This window comes from Gambusia affinis, linkage group LG05, assembly GCF_019740435.1.
Source record: "Gambusia affinis linkage group LG05, SWU_Gaff_1.0, whole genome shotgun sequence".
Classification (NCBI taxonomy): Eukaryota; Metazoa; Chordata; class Actinopteri; order Cyprinodontiformes; family Poeciliidae; genus Gambusia; species Gambusia affinis.
The window spans coordinates 20,206,589-20,225,805 of NC_057872.1; the positions used below are offsets into that span (position 1 = coordinate 20,206,589).

At 41.0% G+C, this 19,217-nt stretch overlaps 2 protein-coding genes across 3 annotated transcripts; both read right to left on the minus strand.

Moving 5' to 3' along the window:
* Positions 1–2,128: 2,128 nt before the first annotated feature.
* On the minus strand, positions 2,129–11,421 carry clk2b (CDC-like kinase 2b). Its single transcript, XM_044115989.1, has 11 exons — positions 10,931–11,421; positions 9,984–10,074; positions 9,840–9,906; positions 9,634–9,750; positions 9,395–9,561; positions 7,795–7,889; positions 5,719–5,848; positions 5,563–5,645; positions 5,403–5,482; positions 5,234–5,324; positions 2,129–3,102 (listed from the first exon to the last, which is right to left on the minus strand). The coding sequence occupies exons 1-11, from the start codon at positions 10,994–10,996 to the stop codon at positions 2,920–2,922; spliced, it is 1,170 nt and encodes a 389-aa protein (XP_043971924.1). The 5' UTR covers positions 10,997–11,421; the 3' UTR covers positions 2,129–2,919.
* A 189-nt stretch (positions 11,422–11,610) lies between these two features.
* LOC122830570 (meiotic recombination protein REC8 homolog) lies at positions 11,611–19,134 on the minus strand. 2 transcript variants are annotated; one of them, XM_044115991.1, is made up of 17 exons: positions 19,057–19,134; positions 17,829–17,897; positions 16,838–16,980; positions 16,682–16,757; positions 16,480–16,600; positions 16,311–16,398; positions 16,057–16,124; positions 15,901–15,979; positions 15,672–15,822; positions 15,425–15,599; positions 14,143–14,341; positions 13,800–13,981; positions 13,667–13,709; positions 13,068–13,152; positions 12,910–12,990; positions 12,716–12,825; positions 11,611–12,037 (listed from the first exon to the last, which is right to left on the minus strand). In XM_044115991.1, exons 1-17 carry the CDS (start codon positions 19,110–19,112, stop codon positions 11,934–11,936), a joined length of 1,830 nt encoding a protein of 609 aa, XP_043971926.1. In that variant the 5' UTR covers positions 19,113–19,134; the 3' UTR covers positions 11,611–11,933. The 2 variants fall into 2 exon arrangements, with proteins under 2 accessions (XP_043971926.1, XP_043971925.1); XM_044115990.1 differs by having other exon boundaries at positions 15,672–15,979.
* Positions 19,135–19,217: the final 83 nt, after the last annotated feature.

Below are 19,217 nucleotides of genomic sequence, written 5' to 3' on the forward strand. Positions count from 1 at the left end.
TAAAAATGTTAAAGGTAGTTCTCATAAGTTGTTGTAGTGCAGGCGTCTGCAACCTGTGTCTCTTTGGATCTTCTAAAACGACACTTAATAACTTTGGCTAGAAATGAAAAGGAACCAGTCCATGTTTTTAAACACAGATGCAACAGTTGCGAGATTTAAGCCACTATACATTTTTTTCCTGCAATATTTCCACTGATTTAAATTGAATTTCCACAAAGAATGACACCGAAGGTACCATTAATGTGCTTTTAGATTTGATTTACTTGGCATTAGGATGGAATATGTGCTTTTTAAAAAAGAATATCCTTCCTCTTTATGTTTATCTTTATTCTGAATCAAAGTCTAAGGAAAGGTAGACTACAGACAGGAAAGTGGGAGGGATGGAGAGCAAGAAGGAAAGAAGGATGGGATGAAAGCAGGTAGAAATGAAGTACAAACCAAATAGGGGAAGTTCCTTTTTCTAGATAGAGAGGTGAGTTTCTGTATTGCAACTGTCTAAAAAAAATGTACATCCCCAGAACCCGAGGTGTGATCATACACGTATCACCGCAGAGGTCAGGGACGCCGCTGAGGTCAAAGCCCAATAAGGATTTCAAAGGAAGCCTAACCCACTCATGTCACAGTGAATTACCATGACCTGCATGTGACCTGACATGTGCCTGAGGTGTGTGGGATCACTCACTCAGTTGTCATTCATCCAATGCAATAAACATGAGCATTTACAGGTAAATTAAATGATTTCTTTAGCAGTTTTTAAAGTCTAATTTAAATTATTTGTGTCTAAAAAAATCACCCTACACTCCCACGAGGGAAACTGTTATTCAAACAAAAAAATGTTTCCTGTTTGTTTATGGAAATCTGACAAACAAAAAGAAAAACCAAAACCACAAAAACTGCATGTCGTTTTACGTATTTATTTCTCAAAGATACTTCTTACCTACACTGTTTTCTAACCTCCTCTTGTCTGCACCACATGACTTGCAGTAAATGAAAAAAACTCTCTTCTGTTTGACTTCAGTTCATGTCCATGAACTTTCTGAAACCATGCTTGGCTTACCAAAGAACATGATTATGAACAGACACATCATTCATCTGCACAAGCACTCCTCAGTTTCAGCTCTCAGTCAGTCTGCCAAGGCTGCAGAGGGAAGCTGGCAGCCACCGCTCAGCCTTGTGAGCGTTCGCTCTGCACTCAATCAACCTGCTGGAGGCGGCGGCCTTTACAACAGATTCACACTCCGCCAATGCAACATGTGGCTCAAAATAAATAAATAAAAAATTGACCGATACGTGTAAACTCCTGTCCTCTATTGTCTCTGGGACAAGATTGGACTGTAAGCGACTAACAACTATTATTTTAGTTATAGATCAATTCAAATATTGATTATTCTGACAATTAATCAGATATTAAAAATTGGCACTGATTTTTCTTTTTTTATTTAAACCTTTTTATGCAATACAGTATTTTATAGAATAAAAAAAAAAGTTACAGTATATCTCATAATTATGATTTATCTCTCTCGTAATCACGTCTTGTAAGCCAACCACTCTTGCTAGCCAGCCAGGTACTGCTAGCTTGCCATCCAGGTACTGCTAGCTGGCCAGGTACTGCTAGCTGGCCAGGTACTGCTAGCTGGCCAGGTACTGCTAGCTGGCCAGGTACTGCTAGCTGGCCAGGTACTGCTAGCTTGCCAGGTACTGCTAGCTAGCCAGGTACTGCTAGCTTGCCAGGTACTGCTAGCTGGCCAGGTACTGCTAGCTGGCCAGGTACTGCTAGCTGGCCAGGTACTGCTAGCTGGCCAGGTACTGCTAGCTGGCCAGGTACTGCTAGCTGGCCAGGTACTGCTAGCTAGCCAGGTACTGCTAGCTAGCCAGGTACTGCTAGCTAGCCAGGTACTGCTAGCTTGCCAGGTACTGCTAGCTAGCCAGGTACTGCTAGCTTGCCAGGTACTGCTAGCTAGCCAGGTACTGCTAGCTTGTCAGGTACTGCTAGCTAGCCAGGTACTGCTAGCTTGCCAGGTACTGCTAGCTACTCGAGTGGATGACCAACTGAACTGAATTTGGCCAAAAATCACTTGAAATAACTTAAAGTGAACAAAACTGAATTGAACACAAAACTAAGCTGAAGTGGATTCATCATCGAGCCAGGAGACTCATTTATTATTCTATCACAGTTGTCAGTTCATACAAAATTTATAATAAAAAAAAAAAAACACAGACGTTATTATTGTCAGATGACAGAATGTAAACATAAATTTAAGGTTTTGCATTTCCTTGCTTTAAAGTGTAAATATATTAACACACTTTGTGATATTTTGTCATTTTATACTTCCTTTTCTTCTGACATGTGAGCTGAAGACTGCTCCTATTTCTCTCTGATCTAACTCCGTGTAAGTGCACAAAAACAAACCTCTTTATAACCTATCCCCTTTTGTTAAATAGCTACATTTCTCTAAGCAGTTTATCTAATTTTTGTATATTTTTGTAGTGCTTGACACTGGATCTCGTCTAAATAACAGAAAAACTGTTTTAACTTTTATGATGCAACATGGAGCAAATAAGGCAAAGTAAAAGAAGAACAGGGTCCGTAAAGCTAAAAGCTTCCTTCACAGTTTGTTTGAGTAGAAATCTAATAAAGAGGATTTGTATTCTTTGGAATGAAGAAGGCTTTGTTCAGATATTTATCAGAGTTTCAAACCTTCAGTGTTCAGTCGGTGCAATCCAGCTCAGCCTCACTCTAATTTAAACGTTCCTCAGCACAACATCCACCTCTTCATTTGCAAATAAATTAATCCTCTGCCTAATCTGTGAGCCCTCAATTACTCTCTTTCACAATATGAATACAGTGTTAAGAACGATTTGTTGTAAACCTGTAAACACATCCATGTGGTCCATGAAGCACCAAGAAGCTCTTCAGGGTCATTTGCTGTTGTCCCAGCTGTTCCTCCAGGCCTGAGTCCGTGCAGACTGACTGGGCGGCAGGAAGAAGGGATGGTTCAGAGCGGCGGGGAGAGAGATCCGTTTCACCGGGTCGTACTCCAGCATCCGCTCCAGGAGATCAAAAAACTGGTGATGCTCTCTCCCGTGTGATAACAGGTAGTTCTGGAAATCCACGGGACAAAGTAGAAGATTGTTATTTAAAGGGAGAAATAAGGTCACAGGTGACCTATTATTGTTCAACGAACAGGTTAGGATAGGTCTATGGACTATGCAAAATATACTCAATACATTTTTGCACAACTTCATTCTTTGATAATGAGATGCACAACCATACATCTTTGAAAAGCAGAAGAAGAGCCTCAATTACAACCAATATGAACGCAGTGAGTGGTTTCTGAATGGTACGTCAACAACAAAACACATCTATTTTCCAGCAGCCATTGTACAGCAGTAAAACCAGCTGACCAAACATGCTGGAGTTCCACTTGAGTTGGTAGGTGATGGGGTTGGGCTTGGCTGTAGTTGCTAGGTAACGGGTTCGATCATCATGTAATTTTAGTTGGTAGGTGAGGGGTGCCTGCTGATTTGTCATGTTAATTCAATCTGTAGAGACTCACACAGAGAAAAGCAACAGTTAGAAAGTTTTATTGGCCCAAAGTTCTTTGGCGCTCGGACATCGGCAGAAGACATGAGTGCTGAGAATCGACGTGAGCTTCGATGATCGGCTCGGGGCGAAGCTCATGGTAGTCTTTCCCCGGCCCTGGACACTGGTGGTGGAGTGGACCCTGGAGAGGAAGGAGCCTGGAGGGAGTCTGGAAGATACCCGTGAGGATGAGGGTGGAGACGGGGAGGAGGTGGGTCGAGGCGCGACTGAAGCAGGTGGAACCGTGGTGGTTTGGTCTTTTGAAGGAGCTCTTGCGTGGTGATTGGCTGCAGCGGCGCAACAATCTGGTGCTGGTTGGCTGAGGCGTGGTAATTGATGACGCCAGTAGGCTGAAGAGAGTCTCACAGCTTGAATTTACACCTATAGGCTACATATCCGGGAGGTTTTTGAAATGGCTCATTTTCCAGATAGCAAAAAAAAAATCTTACTTATTGCCAAAAAAATGTTTGGGTGTTTTCTTAAAAAACAACAACATTATTTTAGAAAATAACTTCCTAAATGACTTCCTGGTGCAGCAGTAGTTGCATTAATGCGAGGCTCATTGTACTTTCACCCTGCTGGACCTCAGGGAGGAAGGCTCACAGATGCTGGGAGGTACAGATAAGGATAGAGCGCTCCTCTACGTTCAAGGTTAGATCATCCCAATTAAGAGCTACAACGTTGAGCCAGAAATCCTGGTTCCCAGACTCCCTGTGAGAAAACTTAGTGATAAGACGAATATAAGTAGGCAGTGACTCCGTCTAGTTCAAGGGTCTGTAACCTGCGACTCTAGAGACGCATGTGGCTCTTAGGGCCTCCACTCTTGCTAATTTTGGTCAAAGATGGTAGAACTGAGCACTGTTCTTTAACTGGAAGTTATAGTAGAAGCAAATTTTCTGCGGCTTGGTTCAATATCTGCATGACATCAAAATGAGATGAATAGAAAGAGACATAACAGTTTGACTTTCAGTTGATTGTGATTTTTATGATAAAAAAAACAACAACATTCTTCCACTTAGACTCTGGACTGAAGGGAACATAGACGCAGCTGAATAAAATATGCCTTGTATAAAAATAGCAAGGTCTTCATTCAAAAGCAGATGTTTTAAAGAAGTCAAATTAATCTGCCTGTAGTAAAGCATGAATTGGTATGGATCTAAACCCCCAAAATAGAAATACAACTCTGGTTCACCAACTGTAAAATAGATATACTTTATAGCTATATAGCAGTTGAGCTAGGTCATTTTCCAAAGGCTTTTATGGCTTAAGATGGCTAAAGACATTAATTTATTAGAAGTGAGGCTAAAAGTGGCTCGATGTGCTGAAGGAGAAACTGAGAATGTCTGCTTGCTGTTCTCATTCTTCCAAGAAGTAATAAAGTGTTGTCTGAGTGAAAATCACCAATCTCTGTTTGGTATCTTAGAGTTATAGATAACTAACGGAAACTCTCTTTTCCTTATTTCTTAAGTTTTTGGGGGGTTTTACAGGGCGGCAAAGAATCGTAAATTGCAACAAGCCAATATTGTGTCAAGTAGCATTAGTCCTCAGTATTTCAGCTTCCTCAGCTGCATTTTCCTTGAATATTTTAGGAAAATATACAGGGATATGGCAAATTATCCACTTCAGATGTTTGCAGCCCCCTCAGCTTACCCTCAGTGGTTTACACTTAGACTTAACGTAGCGTCCGGCCTTGGAGCTTTCATTCCAGTCGAGGTGCCCATGATGGAAATACCTGCGCTTCCTGTGGGGAAGAATAAATAAAATTCAGCCAGATGTTTCAGATTGGGTTTTAAAGCTTTAAGGGTCGGTGGGCTTAAACCTGCTCCACTGAATCATTCTCAGAGGAATTGGTCCCTGGATTCTCTCCATCATCGCCAGATGCTCTTTATTGTCATGAGTCTGCGATGGAAAGCGGCGGAGTTAAATCCCACAACAAAACAACACGGCTGAGCAGAGTTTCAGATTTCCGTCGCGCTGACCTGGAAGAGTGTGAAGCCTTCGTAGTATTCGAACAGGATGCAGCCGATGCTCCAAACGTCACACGGGTGACTCCAGCCCAGCTCTGTGGGAGACGAGAGAGTTTCACCACCGTCCAAACATCACTGACAGCTTTATGAGGGAAGAGTCCAGCATACCCAGTATGACCTCTGGGGCTCTGTAGTGACGAGTGGAGACGACCAGAGAGTGGTGTTCTTGTTCGAAGGTGGCGCTGCCGAAGTCAACCAGCCGCACCGTTGTGTCTCTTATCCTCCGTTCACAACATTTCTACTCAGAAGACACAGAGAGACACGTGAGAAAAGGTCCAGTTTGGATCTCATTTCTTATTTTTGAGTCATATGTTCACGCTTCAGGTGATTTAATTACAGTTAAACCAGAGCGAAAATGTTTGGGAACACTTGAGACATTTAATTCAAGAAGTCAAAAACAATTTCTAGCCTCAGGATGATTCCGGTCTTTTTGTGTTTTGTACATATCTAAGGATTTAGTAGACGGTAACTTGCCTGCTTTGATGAACAAACAACTTATGAAAGAAAAAGAAGTAGGCATTACTTTAACTCTACTTGTTTGTTTGTTATTTTCATCCAGGCTGCATGTTTTATAGTTTACGTGTTCAGGTGAAAAGGGACCTGATTGGCAGCAGACTGCATCCATTGATTCCTCCACCAACAGTAACATTTTCAATCTGTAATGAGACCGTGGTGGTTGGCAAGACGGCGAGCTGTAAGTCAATAATCCCCTGGTCAAACCTTGAACTACAAGCTTTTTTTAATCAAATATGGCAGAAAAAAAGCATCCAGCATCAACTGGACGGGGCAACAGGCAACAAACAAATATATAAAGATTTTTCAGAGAAACTGGCGAAACTACAGCACGTTCACCGCCCGTTCACGTTGCTGCCCATATTTACTGCAAGCAAATGTGACCCAAATCAGATCTTTTGGGAGGATAAGTGACCAGGTCAGAACACACTCAGATCTGGCCCAAATTTAATTTTACTTGAGTCAGATTTGAGCCACTTCCATCTTGTCACCTTTCTCAAATAATGGCCTAAGTTATTTTGTTGTCAAAAATAAAAATAAAAATTATTTAGGAAAGTGACAATATGTGCTCCTGAATCTGACTTGTATTCAATCTTGTCCGATGTGATTCCCGGGGGAAGAACCAAAGCAGCTTTGATCCAACTTTAACGTCACTTATTTGTCTTAACTGTGGGCTGGCAGGAATGTTGGCAAGATGGACGACAGTTGCAATAGTTCTGTGAGTTATTACACTAACTTAACAAACGGGGTAATATGAAAGCAACTTTCTTCCATGTTTTTTGGAAGAAAGTTACACCTGCGTGGGTCAGTTTTGAACTGCAAACACTGGAGATGTGATTTCAGAAAAAAACTGGATCTGAGCATCAGCTCTGCAGTGGGACGGCAGCCATAATGGGGAACACACCACCAATGGAGACACACCACCCAGACATTAACCAGCTGGAGTGAGACTCAACAATGGGGCCATGAGAGTACTGAAGCTTCATCTGGAAAAATGTGAAGCTTTTCAACAACAGAGAAAATCAAATGGGTTTGGAAAAGCACCTCATGCACACTGTCAAGGGTGGAGGAGGATGTGTCATGCTTTGGGCCAACATCTCTTCCAAAGGCAAGAGGAATCTTCATAGAGAACATCATTAAGTGTTTAAAAGCAGCAGATTGCTTTAATTCATAAGAAAGGATGGTTTATATTTATGTTTTTCATTAGGATAAAATCCAAAACATAAACTAAATCAAAACCACCAGATACAAAATTAACTTTTCTCTATCCATCTCAGGAACTTTTATCAGATTTGCTAAAGAGAGAATCCAAAACTCTGAAAAGATGTCAAAGTTCCCTCTTTCTGCCTGCTCTGTAACAAAGTGAAATGCTACAAAAGTTAGAGCTGTACTATCAGGGTTGTCGTTTTTCAACTTTTATAAAAAAAATTCTAACATATATTATCTTCAAATGCCACATGTTGTTCAATGTGCAACAAATACAGCCTGCAGTCTTGACGGATAAACCTGCAGCTAAAAGGAGACTTCCTGTGGGTGGCTCATGGTTCTGCTGCTGGGATAAATTTGCATTTAAATAAGAAAACACAAAGGAAACTCTGAGGTTGTCCTGCCACCGGTAATCCCTGCTTTGTCGCCGTGCGGCCTCCTTAAAGGATGCAGGCCGACTGTCACCTTTTCAGCGTTGTAGATGAGGGAGTAGTTGGAGTTGACGAAGAGGATGTTCTCAGGCTTCAGGTCGGTGTGAGTCAGCTTGTTGTCATGGAGAACTGCGGACGAGAGCGAGCCAGGACAGAACATCATTGCATATGTCAGAAACGAGCGCCCCCCGCTGGCGGCTTCTTAATCTACGGCAACCTGTCAGATTAATTGAAGAAAATAAATGGTATTTCTAATAATAATAATAATAATAATAATAATAATAATATACATTCATCTTGGTTAAACTGGCATTACAGTGGGTATAAAACACTTGATTTGGAGTTAGAGGAGTTACAAATATTGCACCGATCATTTACATAATGAAAAACGATACATTGTTTTTACTTTTTCTTTGTTTATTTATAAAAAGTAAAAAGGCATTTAAAGCTATCTTATTCTGCCAGTTAGTTCTCCAGTTGTTCTGATATTATAGTCAAATGTTGGAATTAAATATCATCCTGTCATTTTATCTTTACTTAATACAGAACAGGAGATTGTTGTTAAACATCTGTATCCCCAAAGTAACTACTACTACTACTACTACTAATAATAATAATAATAATAATAATAATAATAATAATAATAATAATAATAATAATAATAATAACTATTTAATTAAATAAAGGCACTTCCAGAGGTATTTGTTTAATTTATCCCTGAATAAAAAGTCTAACAACTTACTCAGGAGTGAAACATATAAATCTACTAATACATTCAGCCTTCCTGTTACTTCCTGAAGTTTATGCTCTCTCTTGCTCCATGTCTTAATACGTTAATACTTATCTGTGCTTCCTCTCATTTCTTTTTTAAGCACCTCTCTGAAACTAAAAACATCTTCCTCTGTATCTTTTTCACTCACCAGCAACTTCATTGAAGAGCAGCATTACTGTCAGTGTGACTGATTTTCATTTAGTATGATCCATTCGCTAACTAGGAAAAAAATATATATTTTGCAGATGCATCTGTAGTATCAAATTTAAATTTAAATCAGTTTAAATCCATTGCTTGTAAGCTTTATAAGATTTGTAAAACAAAAGAGTGATCTATACATCATGATGCTGCTATATGCATCTAGTCGTTTTTTAATCTTTTACTAAAGATTAATCAGTTTTAGAATATTTTAGTGTGATGGCATGCTATGTTACTTCAACTGACTGATTAACTCATTTATTTATGTAAATACTTTTTGGGAAGTTGCTTTTACTGCCATCTATGTCAGGTAAGACACTGACTGCTTATAACTACCCTACAAAACCCCACTATGGAGAAAAAAAATCCTTACAATCTCATTCTGGTGTCTTAGCTTAATTAGATTTATATAAATAGTTGTGGACTTGAAACAACAACTAAATGTTTCCACACTTAGAAATTACGAGTTTTTCTTTGGTTGTATCTTTGGTCAGGCCTGCAGATTTAAACCAGAAACTTTCGCGTCATCTTCTTTTGTTTCACTCAATCAAACTTTTTTTTGTTTTTTTTTTTTACATCCCCACTGTGAAACATCTCCCTACTCTCTTATTGATGAAACAGGTAACGGGGGGGGCGTGGCTGCAGGGGTTTGTGTTGCACTCACAGCTGACAGCGTGGCAGATCTGGCTCGCCATGTGTCGGACCTGGTTAATGGGGTACGGCAGGAAGTTGTTTGATTTCAAAAAGTCGAAGGTGCTGAGAGACAGCAGCTCAAACGAGATGCACACATGGCCGCAGAAGTTAAACCAGTCGAGCATCTGAACGCAGTAACTGGAGGGGACACAAGCAAACATGACACACATTGAATTGTAACATTAAAAACACGCTGAGTGTTAAACTCACTGCTTGCTCTCAGGATCTTTGGCCCGGATTTTCTCCAGAACGTTTATCTCCAGCTTGGCCGCTTCTCTGTATTTCTCCAAGTTCTTGATGATCTTCAGAGCTACTGGTCTTCCTCCTCTGTGTGTTTCAACGCGTTACGTCACAACTAACGCCCATAAACTCTCACGCACTGAACCCAGTTAGCATTAAATCGGAGGAGGAGCTACCTGCTGTGATCCAGACACTGCACCACTTTCCCGAAGGTTCCCTCTCCCAGCGTGTCGAGCACCTCATCTGGAAAACAGCGGTCAGATTAATCTGTGTTGTTGGATTCCAGCTGCAACCCGCTCTGCCAGATGTTCTGCACCTACATCTGTCCTCCAGGATGTCCCCGCTGTCGTAGGTCAGGTGGCCATTTTTAGAGTCCCGCTCATTTTCAGCTTCAATGTTGATGCTTCTCTGCTGTAAACGAAGTCAAGAAACCATCCGGCTTTCACTAAAAACAGACCGATCCAACTTCAGGAGATAAAGTTGAAGGTCTCCATTTAACATCCGGCGAATTCAAAGTCACCAGCATGGAGATCAGTTTGTAAGGTTTTAGGGTTTTTCTTTTATTTGTACTAAAATCTTCACTCCTGTTTGAAAAGCGCTGAAATATTTTGAATGCAGGATATTTTACTGAGATCTAAATTTGAAATCCATTTTTTTTTCATCTGAGGAGTTAAAAAAATTTTTTGGTTTGTTTCAAGGAAAAACAAAACAAATATGATACTTTCAACACCGTGTAACAAACTGGAGTAAGGATTCTGTAATCAGCACCAGAGAAATCTGTTCACTAAATATGATTCCTTCGTAAAAGTAGTATTTGAACTATGAACTAAACACAAATGTCCTGATGATGTCCTACGTTTAGAAAGATCTGACAAATAGCCCCATTCCTCTCAAAACCCAAACTGTCATTTATTGCGCCGTTGATCCCAGAAATGTTAGCAACGACTAAAAGAGGCTAATAAGAGACTTCTGGTCTCTTTGGGTGAGGCCAGCGTCTATTTCGATCCCCATTCTGAGGCTGGTATTAATATCAGAAGCTAAGCATGTAAGCAAAGGAGATACTCAGCGCTGGAAACGCGCCAAAAAACACGCACACTAAAGTCACACTGACCAACATAAACACAAGTGTGTTTGAAAAGCTGGGGAGTTTGTGGATAAACGAACTAAACTGAGTCTGTTGTTGTTGGTTTGAGGCAAAACTATCATCATACAAATGAAGAAGAGAGATCTATGGATGAAAAAAGTAAAATAAATCCATGGTACTCACTGACAGGCGGAGACAAATGCAGTCCAGGAAGCCCTTCAGGAGAGAAAACAGCTCCTTGTTTCCCATCACAGAGGTGCAGATCAGATACTAGCAAGGTCAAGTTCAAGAGGAAGAGAAGATAGAGGGATGTTCCTTTAAGGAGAAGCAGATAAAGTGGCAGCTGATAAGCTTTAGGAGCTAGGTAGAGAAAAAGAAATGAGGGTAGCACCATGAATATGAAATAAGTGGCTTAAAAAAACACAAGCAGAGGATCTAGAACTGAAAAAGTAAAAAATAGCCTCCAGTGCTGTCAGCAGAAACCTGAAGTGAAGGAAAGACACAAACTTGACAGAAAAGTCAACAAGGACAGACAGAAACTCAGACAGAAATAATAATAATAATAAAAAAACGTAAAAAGAAAAACCAAACACACAAAAAGTAGAAGAAAGCAAAAGTACAGACAAAGACGGAGGGTGACGGACAGAATGAGACGACAGAAACAGCGAAGGCGAGCGGAGACAGACGCTAATAATAAACTGGTCACAACCCCCCACCCCCCACCCACCCCCTGGCCTCTCAGGGTCCGCAGAGGAGAATTAAGATGTGTGAAGAGGCAGAGGAAGATCGAGTGTCGCTCGACTCATCTGCCCCGCGGCCTGCTCCCCCACAAACCCTCCAGCATGCAGAATAATCAGCACAAATTCAACAGAAATGCATTTTATTGTTGAAAGGAACACAGAATCGGGGAGCTTTGATTTCAAATATGAAAGCTGGAACAAAAGAGAATCAAATTTAGGATTCAGATTAGATCTCATGTCGTTCGTAAAACCTACGAGAACCACCAGAAACACAGAAAACTGATGCAAATCTTCCCTTGCTTAATGAAAGAAGAACTTTAGAACCACAAAACTCATTCTAGTAATACATAATAAAGGGATCAATTGGAAATCATGCAACTTTTAAAACTATGCAGTGGTTGAAATAGTGAACTCGGAAATCCTCAAGAGTCTCAGCTGGGAGCAGATTATGAAGGCAGATCCAGTTCTTCATATCTGGGCCCGGGGAGGATCTGGATGTCTCCATACGGCTCTGCCTGCTCAGCGGAAATCCTGTTGAACGATAAATTCTCTGCAAACAAAATGGAAACGTGACTTTAGGTTTCCAGTGTCGTCTAGTTTGTATTCTTTTAGGTAATATAATTTTCACCCTGTGTGGAAATGGAAAAAAAAGACAACCTGCAGTTTAGTTTGCTAATCTCTTATTTTTAAAAGAATCGTCAAAGTTTTTGTTGTATAAATGTCAGTTTTCAGTCCTGGAAAAGAAACTGTATGTAAACAGTTACAAGTCAACAAATTCCTTCATGTGACCTGACCTGCATTTGGCTGACACTGCAAAAACACAAACCCTTACCAAGCATTTCTGGTGGAAAAATCTCAGTACACTTGAAATAAGACACAGTTAACTTCCAAGCGACCTTTCAGCAAGAAATATGAGCTTATTTTAAGTCAGTCATTTCTTATTATTGATGGAAAAATGTTACTTCCACTGGCAGATTATTTCACCTATAACAAGACATTGTGCTGAGAAATCTGCACTAGAAACTAGACCAAAATATTGGTAAGATTTTGTGTTTTTGGAGTGTAGAGAAATCAGATTCATGTCAAAAAACTGTTTTTGCTCATAACCACAAATAACTGGTGTGGTTCAGACATGCAGAGTTACCAGAGGCCACATATCGATCAGAGAAGCTGTAAAATAATCCCAGCTTCAACGTGAGAGATGCGAGTGGAAATGGCGACTCGTTACCCAGCAGCCTCTGAAAAATGCCGCTGACTGTCCTGCGGTTGGCTCCAGACGGCAAAACCGACTGAAAAAGCACCGGCTCGTTTTCAAAGTCCGCCGACTCCGGCAGCAACCTGGGAACACGGAGACGCAAAAATAAAATGTAAAATGTAAATAAAGACCCAGCTAGCTGAGTTCAAAAGTCCAGAGAAGCACACCGAGGGGATTCCACTGGCGACTCTTCAATCCTCTCGTCCACCGCCTCTGGGATGTCCTGCAGCGTCGTGGAGACGGTGGACCTGGAGACACACACAGGAGGACGCGTCTCAATGCGAGACCCCACCAACAGAGACACACGGGCTTCCTCGCCACCCACCATTCTCTCTCCGACGTGTACAGAGAAGAACCGTCTCGAGACGCCTCCCGCTGGTCCAATCCCTCCAGAGATGGAGCAGACTCAGCTGCACTCACACACACACACACACACGCACACCACAAGACCTTCAGTTTTCATGCGCTGACAACCTCAAGTCTGAAAAGTGTCAGTCATGACTTTTAACCTGAACTTAACTCCCACAGAGCTGAGAAAATATTTTCCCATAGACAGATTCCTTCGTCACACTTAAATGTTTGAGCTCATCATAAGTACATATAATTCTGACAAAAAAACTAGAGTAAATGTTAAAAGCAAAAGGTTTACAAAGTTAAATCTGAGAACAGTGTTTATCAAAGTGAGGGCCGTGGGCCTTTGGAGGACGAGCGGGAGGTGACAAGGGGACATCAGGAAGTTGGGGGGGAAAAAAATCAAATACTGTTTTTAATGATGAGTTTTTAATTATTCATTTTTTATAATAAAATCAAATGTGTTTTTATCTGTTTTCAGTCACCATAAAAATAAGTTAAAATAACTTATTGAAATGTCGTTTCAATAACTATTTATTACTGAATAGTGAAGAAAAAAACCAGAAATATCACCTGAAATTGTCATCATCTCAGATTCCTCCATTGCTCTCTGGACCTACATTCACACACACACACACACACACACTTAAAATCCCTCAAATATTCACATCAGTTCATCAGTAGAAGCAGAAACACCTGGCCACACCTCTGTGGAAATCTCGTCGGTTCTCTGCTCCTCTGCTGCCGCCTCCTGCATCGCCTCCCGTTCTCGCTCGCGCTCCGAGTCGGTGGACTCGGGCCCCCTGTCCCCAACCTGCAGGTCGGGCCCCGACAGCGGCGTTACGACCGCCGCCCGTCTCCACAGAGACAGAATCTCCTCAGGCAAAACTGGCGATGTAAAGGTGTGTGGATCAGAGCAGCAGTGCAGGAAAAAGCTAAGCTCAGTACCTTCATTAAAGCTTTAATTCACAGGAAGTCGGTGCCACACACAGAGACTCATGGAGTCAGTAAGTGTTGGATATTTTGAAGTGGAAAATAGCTTCACTGACAGCAGCAGGGATTGCTGAGCAGGTCGGCGGCAGGAATGACCCTGTGAGACGGAGGCGGGGCGACGGCCAGCGCTCTGGTCTCAATCAGAGGCTCCTCAATCTGCTGCTGCTGCTCCGTCTCCGAGAGCTGCGTCTCCGGATCAAAGAACACCAGCTGCCTCCTCCTCCTCCTCTTCTTTTTCACCTCAGGTTGGACCTCCTGGCGGGGTGAGCGGATCGGGACATAACATTTAAAAAAACGGGTGATTGGTGATGGGAAGATGGCTGCAGGAGAGGATTTATGGTGTCGAAGGAACGTTAAAGCATCTTAAAACTGTAAAATAATGTCCTGAAATGTTTTTGTGTTCTCTGCGCAACCATTGCATCCCACTCTATGATGACCAAAGCGAAAGAGAACAATTTAACTAATGAAAACAATTTGTGTCATTTTTAATCATGGCTTATTAAGTATTATTGGTATTAATTGGACAAGGAGTATAGACTCTGAAATAATCAAATCTGTAGGGGAGGAGGGAGTGATTGTTGGTACTGTCACTTTAAATTGAACTCCTTTGGGACAAAATCAGCCTCTAAAACTGACTGATGTGACGGTGACCGATTATGCTTCCTTCAACAGGTTACAACGGATCTATGGTCTATACAAAACGTGTTCACCTCATATTTTGCACAAAATCATTCTTAGATAATGAGATTTTAGTCTGATCAGTTCTGTCTATTTCGAGTTCCTTTCAGAATGAGATGATTTACGGCGTCTTGTCACTTTAAATCCAAGTCAGCTGCTGCTGGCCACGCCCCCAACTCAACCTTTACACTCACAGGTGGAAATAGCTGCAAACAGATGAGTAATTATGTAGCTGTACATCTTTGAAAAGCAGAAGCGGAGCCTCCTGCACAACTAGCAAGAATGCAGCAAGTTCTTTCTGGACAGTAAATTGACAACAGACCACTTGTCTTTTCCAGCAGCCATTGTACAGCACATACAGAGGTAAAACCAGCTGATCAGATGTTCTGGAGCTCAGCTTGGGTTTCTAGGTGATGGGCAGTCATTGCAGATTTGTGACATTACAATCAGAAGACAGAAAAATTTAACTTATTCCCCCCCAAAATTCTGTTTATTTGAAGAACTTGGGCTGTTTTTAGAAGCCGAAATGGAAGCATAAAAATGTGACTTTTGCATAGTAGGCAATCTTTATTAAAACATATAAAGATGTATTTAATTATGCAATGATGATTGAGTTTAAACTACAGTTTTTTAGAAGAACAACAAAAAGAGAGAACACACTTCTAACTCGGGGCTCCTGCGCCGTTGCCGGGCTGCAGACGGCGGTGAGGGGACGCCGGGCGCCGACACCGGGGTGACCTGGTCTCTGGGCATTAAGGGGGCTTCCTCAGAGGGGCCCGGCTCCTCCAGAGGCAGCCGCTCAGGGCCCTCGCTGGAGACGGTGGGCGGCTGCAGGCTGAAAGATGAAACAGTCGGTCGGATTTTGTTTCTTCTCATTTATGTTTGTACACGAGGAGGAAGGCGTTACTCTGGGATGGATGGAGTCATTTCCTTCGTCTTCTCTCTCGCCCTCTCTCTCGCCCTCTCTCTCGTCCTGTCTCTCGCCCTCTCTCTTGCCCTCTCTCTTGCCCTCTCTCTTGCCCTCTCTCTCCTCTCTTCTTGTCTTGGCTCCAAACCTCCTGTTGACAACGCAGCAGCTCCTCCATTAAGCATCTGGTAACTTACACTACAGCTGAGAAACAAGATCTTCCTCAAACCTTCTTGAAAGTGATCCGGCTGATCCAGGAGTAAAGCAACAATTTCTGGAAGATAATCAGTGAAGTCTTCCTCATCAAACTAGATGAGAGGGAGGAAAAAAGGCCGTGAGACTCAGACTGAAAGGGTTTTTATCGTTTTTCAGCCAGCAGGCGAACCTCTATGGCGGGGGCAGGGGCGGCTACCGGCTCGCTCAGAGTGATGGATTCTGGGGAAGCGGAGATGCCTGAGGAAAAAAAAAAACACACAACCCATCGTTTAACTAAAAATGGCTGATGCACAATCCGGTGAAGACAGCAGGGAAAAATGAGAGGATGGAAGGTGAGGAGCGTTTCCTTTCTGACTCTGTGACCAAACCATGACACTCCCACCACCACATAATGTAGTTGCAGCACATAAAGAACAATCCTACCATTTTCTGGATGTGGAGAAGAAGAAGTAGCTGAGCTGCTCTGTTCGAGAAGCTCAGGAGAGGATTCTCGCAGAGTTTCCCAATTCATCTGACACAGAAGGCAGAATAAAACCTCAGTTATCCTGAGCGACATGCATCGGCTCGGCGCTCGTTTCCCGTCAGTCGGCACCTGCATCAGCTGCGTCGGGCTGGGCATCGTGTCCTGGAGGAGCATCTCTCCAAATAAAGGATCCGGAGCTCGTTCTGTGTTCTCCATCAGAATCAGGGCATCAGGCAGAACTGCAGCTGACCTTGAATGAATAAAACAGGACTTAAAGCAGAAGAAGAAGAAATGTGATTTGATTTTACTATATTAAAGCAAAAGTTCATACTTGCTTTGGCTTGAAAGATCCCTTTTCCCTGACCTTCGTTGTTTCAACAGCTGGCCCAGAATGGACTGGAGTTCCTCTGAAAGGGAACTAGTTTGTCATGAACTCCATTACTGGTTTTCCCCCCAAAACTTTTCAACCTTTTATAGTTTTTCTAACCCAGTAAGATGGTGCACTGCCGGTGGTAGACCAGAATGATGCCGTACTGCAGCTGTGAGGAGAGGTAGAGGGAGAAGCGGGGTCGCGGCAGGCCGGGTTGAGGCGGGGCGACCCGCTCCAGCACGTAGTTCATGATGTCATCGCTGCCAAGGCAACAGCTTTGTTAACATCATTAGTTCTTTGGTTGGTTGGTTTGAGAAACCCAGACGACTTTGTGTCGCCTTAATTAGAAACGTGACTGAAAATCGATTGTGGGATTCCTCAAGGCTCCGTTCTCCAAACGCTGCTTTTTAATGCGACTTTAGATTCATTTGTCGCCACATGACCCTTTCATGCATGAATTATGATCCTTTTTGTCAGGATTTTCCTTTCCAAAGTGTTTTTGATTTTCTTAAGGCATAAAAAAGGATGGTTAAAAATGTTGTAAAAAAAAAACCAAATTATTTCTAGGATTTTTTTTTCTAGGTTATCAGTTGTAATTTTCTCCAAATACAAAGTTGATATTTGGAAAAGTGTGTCTTTAATTACTTTTTTGCAATGTGGCTGAAAAATACAATGAAATGCTCATTTTTACTTGGTTAGAATCTTGTTGTCTCTGTAAAAACTAGATCAGGAAGTTACAACTCATTCAAAATGATGCTGTCAGAGTCCTGACCAACACCAGGAAAACACATCAATCTCCTAAACTCTGGAACAAACGCCACAAAAAACTCCTTCAAGTTAAAACTTTTCATGGGGAAACACGTTTGCTGCATGAAAGCTGCAGTAAAAAAAATGCATCTTCTGCATGAAATCAAAAGATTTGATTGCTTTATTATATTTCAGCAATTTATATTTTGCATTTGTAGTATTTTTCTGTTTCTTATATTAATAAAACTTTAACTGTTTTCCATTTTGTCCCTGCGCTTCACCTTTTGCATAAATGGTGGAACAAATAAAACTGTCATGCAATGAATAAAGCAACTTCAGTTTGGGGAAAAAAAACACTTACCAAGTCCTTTTCACGTTGACTTTCAGGAAATCCCTGCGAGGAACTTTGATGCCATTAGTGGCAACCAGCCTGAAATGTAAATAATTCATTTACTGCTGAATTAAAAACAGAAGACAGAGCTAATTGTCAAATTAGCTTCACAAACCGATTTGAAGCCGATCCCAATGACAATCCCACCAACAGAGAACAACTTATAAGGTCTTTATTATAACTAATTAACAAACGTTATACTTTGAAGTTATTTTTCATTTACTAAAAAATATTTGATTACAGATTAATGTAATGTTAAATATGTTTTGCCTGGAAAAGGATCAGAAATACATTTTCTTCTACTGATCCATGAAAACGTTTAGTTTGAGAGAATTTGGGAAAAAACATAAAAAACATAAAAATAAGGTCAATTTTGGTTTTAGATTTTAATCCTCATTTCTGAATGATCATATAAAATTATTTTTGGGATTTCTACAGCATCCTGTCATTATTCACCAGCATCTCTATGTAAAAAAAAATCTTTACATATTTAAAGAACTAAATTTGTGGCTCTTTATATTCTAATATTGTGATTTCCGCTAATAATTTAAGGAGCTATATGTTCTTTAAGTTAAAAGTTAGAATCAAAACTGGTGAAAACCTACAAAAAAATATTAAATGTTCACATTTGAGGAGCACCTGTGGGAATCAAGCTGAGTTTTTTTTTATTTTTTTTATTTACTCTCTTTAATCTTCAGAAATCTTACATTGGGTTAAGGACACATCAAACGCTGCAGCACTTTTGTTTTGACTTCAGAGACGCTGTTTTTGTTAGTCAGCTTTTAAAGGTGCACCTGGACTCTGACATCAAAAAAATAAAAAAAAACCTTGTCAACTCTGTGCACCCATTTTGTGTTAAAATCGAACAGGTTACAGATTTAAATTTAAAAAACGTAGACATATATTACATTTATGAAAGAAATAATGTATTGAGTATTTCATGATTTTGTCACTTTGTGCAAGATTGTCCTTTTCTTCTTTAAATAACCATTTTTCTTTTGTAATGACAGATATTAACTTAGTTTAAACTTAGTTCACCAGTTTTGTTTTGTTTTTTCCTAAGCAGCAATGCAACACATCAACCTCAATAATACATTTTTAAAAATCAGATTTAGAGGAAACATACAGGTACATTTTATGGGTTCAGATTGTAAATGCAATCACTGGACTGTTGAAGGATTTAAAAGATTTCACTCACCAGATCGTAGAGAAACATCCTGAGCGACGGTTTAAAACAGCCGGGTAGTAAAACATGTTAAAAGCGTTCGAGTAAACCAGAAACCATCCAAAACTGATGAAGGTTAGCAGCTTCTGCTCTGAGTTTTATGTTGGAGACAAATGTTTTGGTTTTGTTTTTTT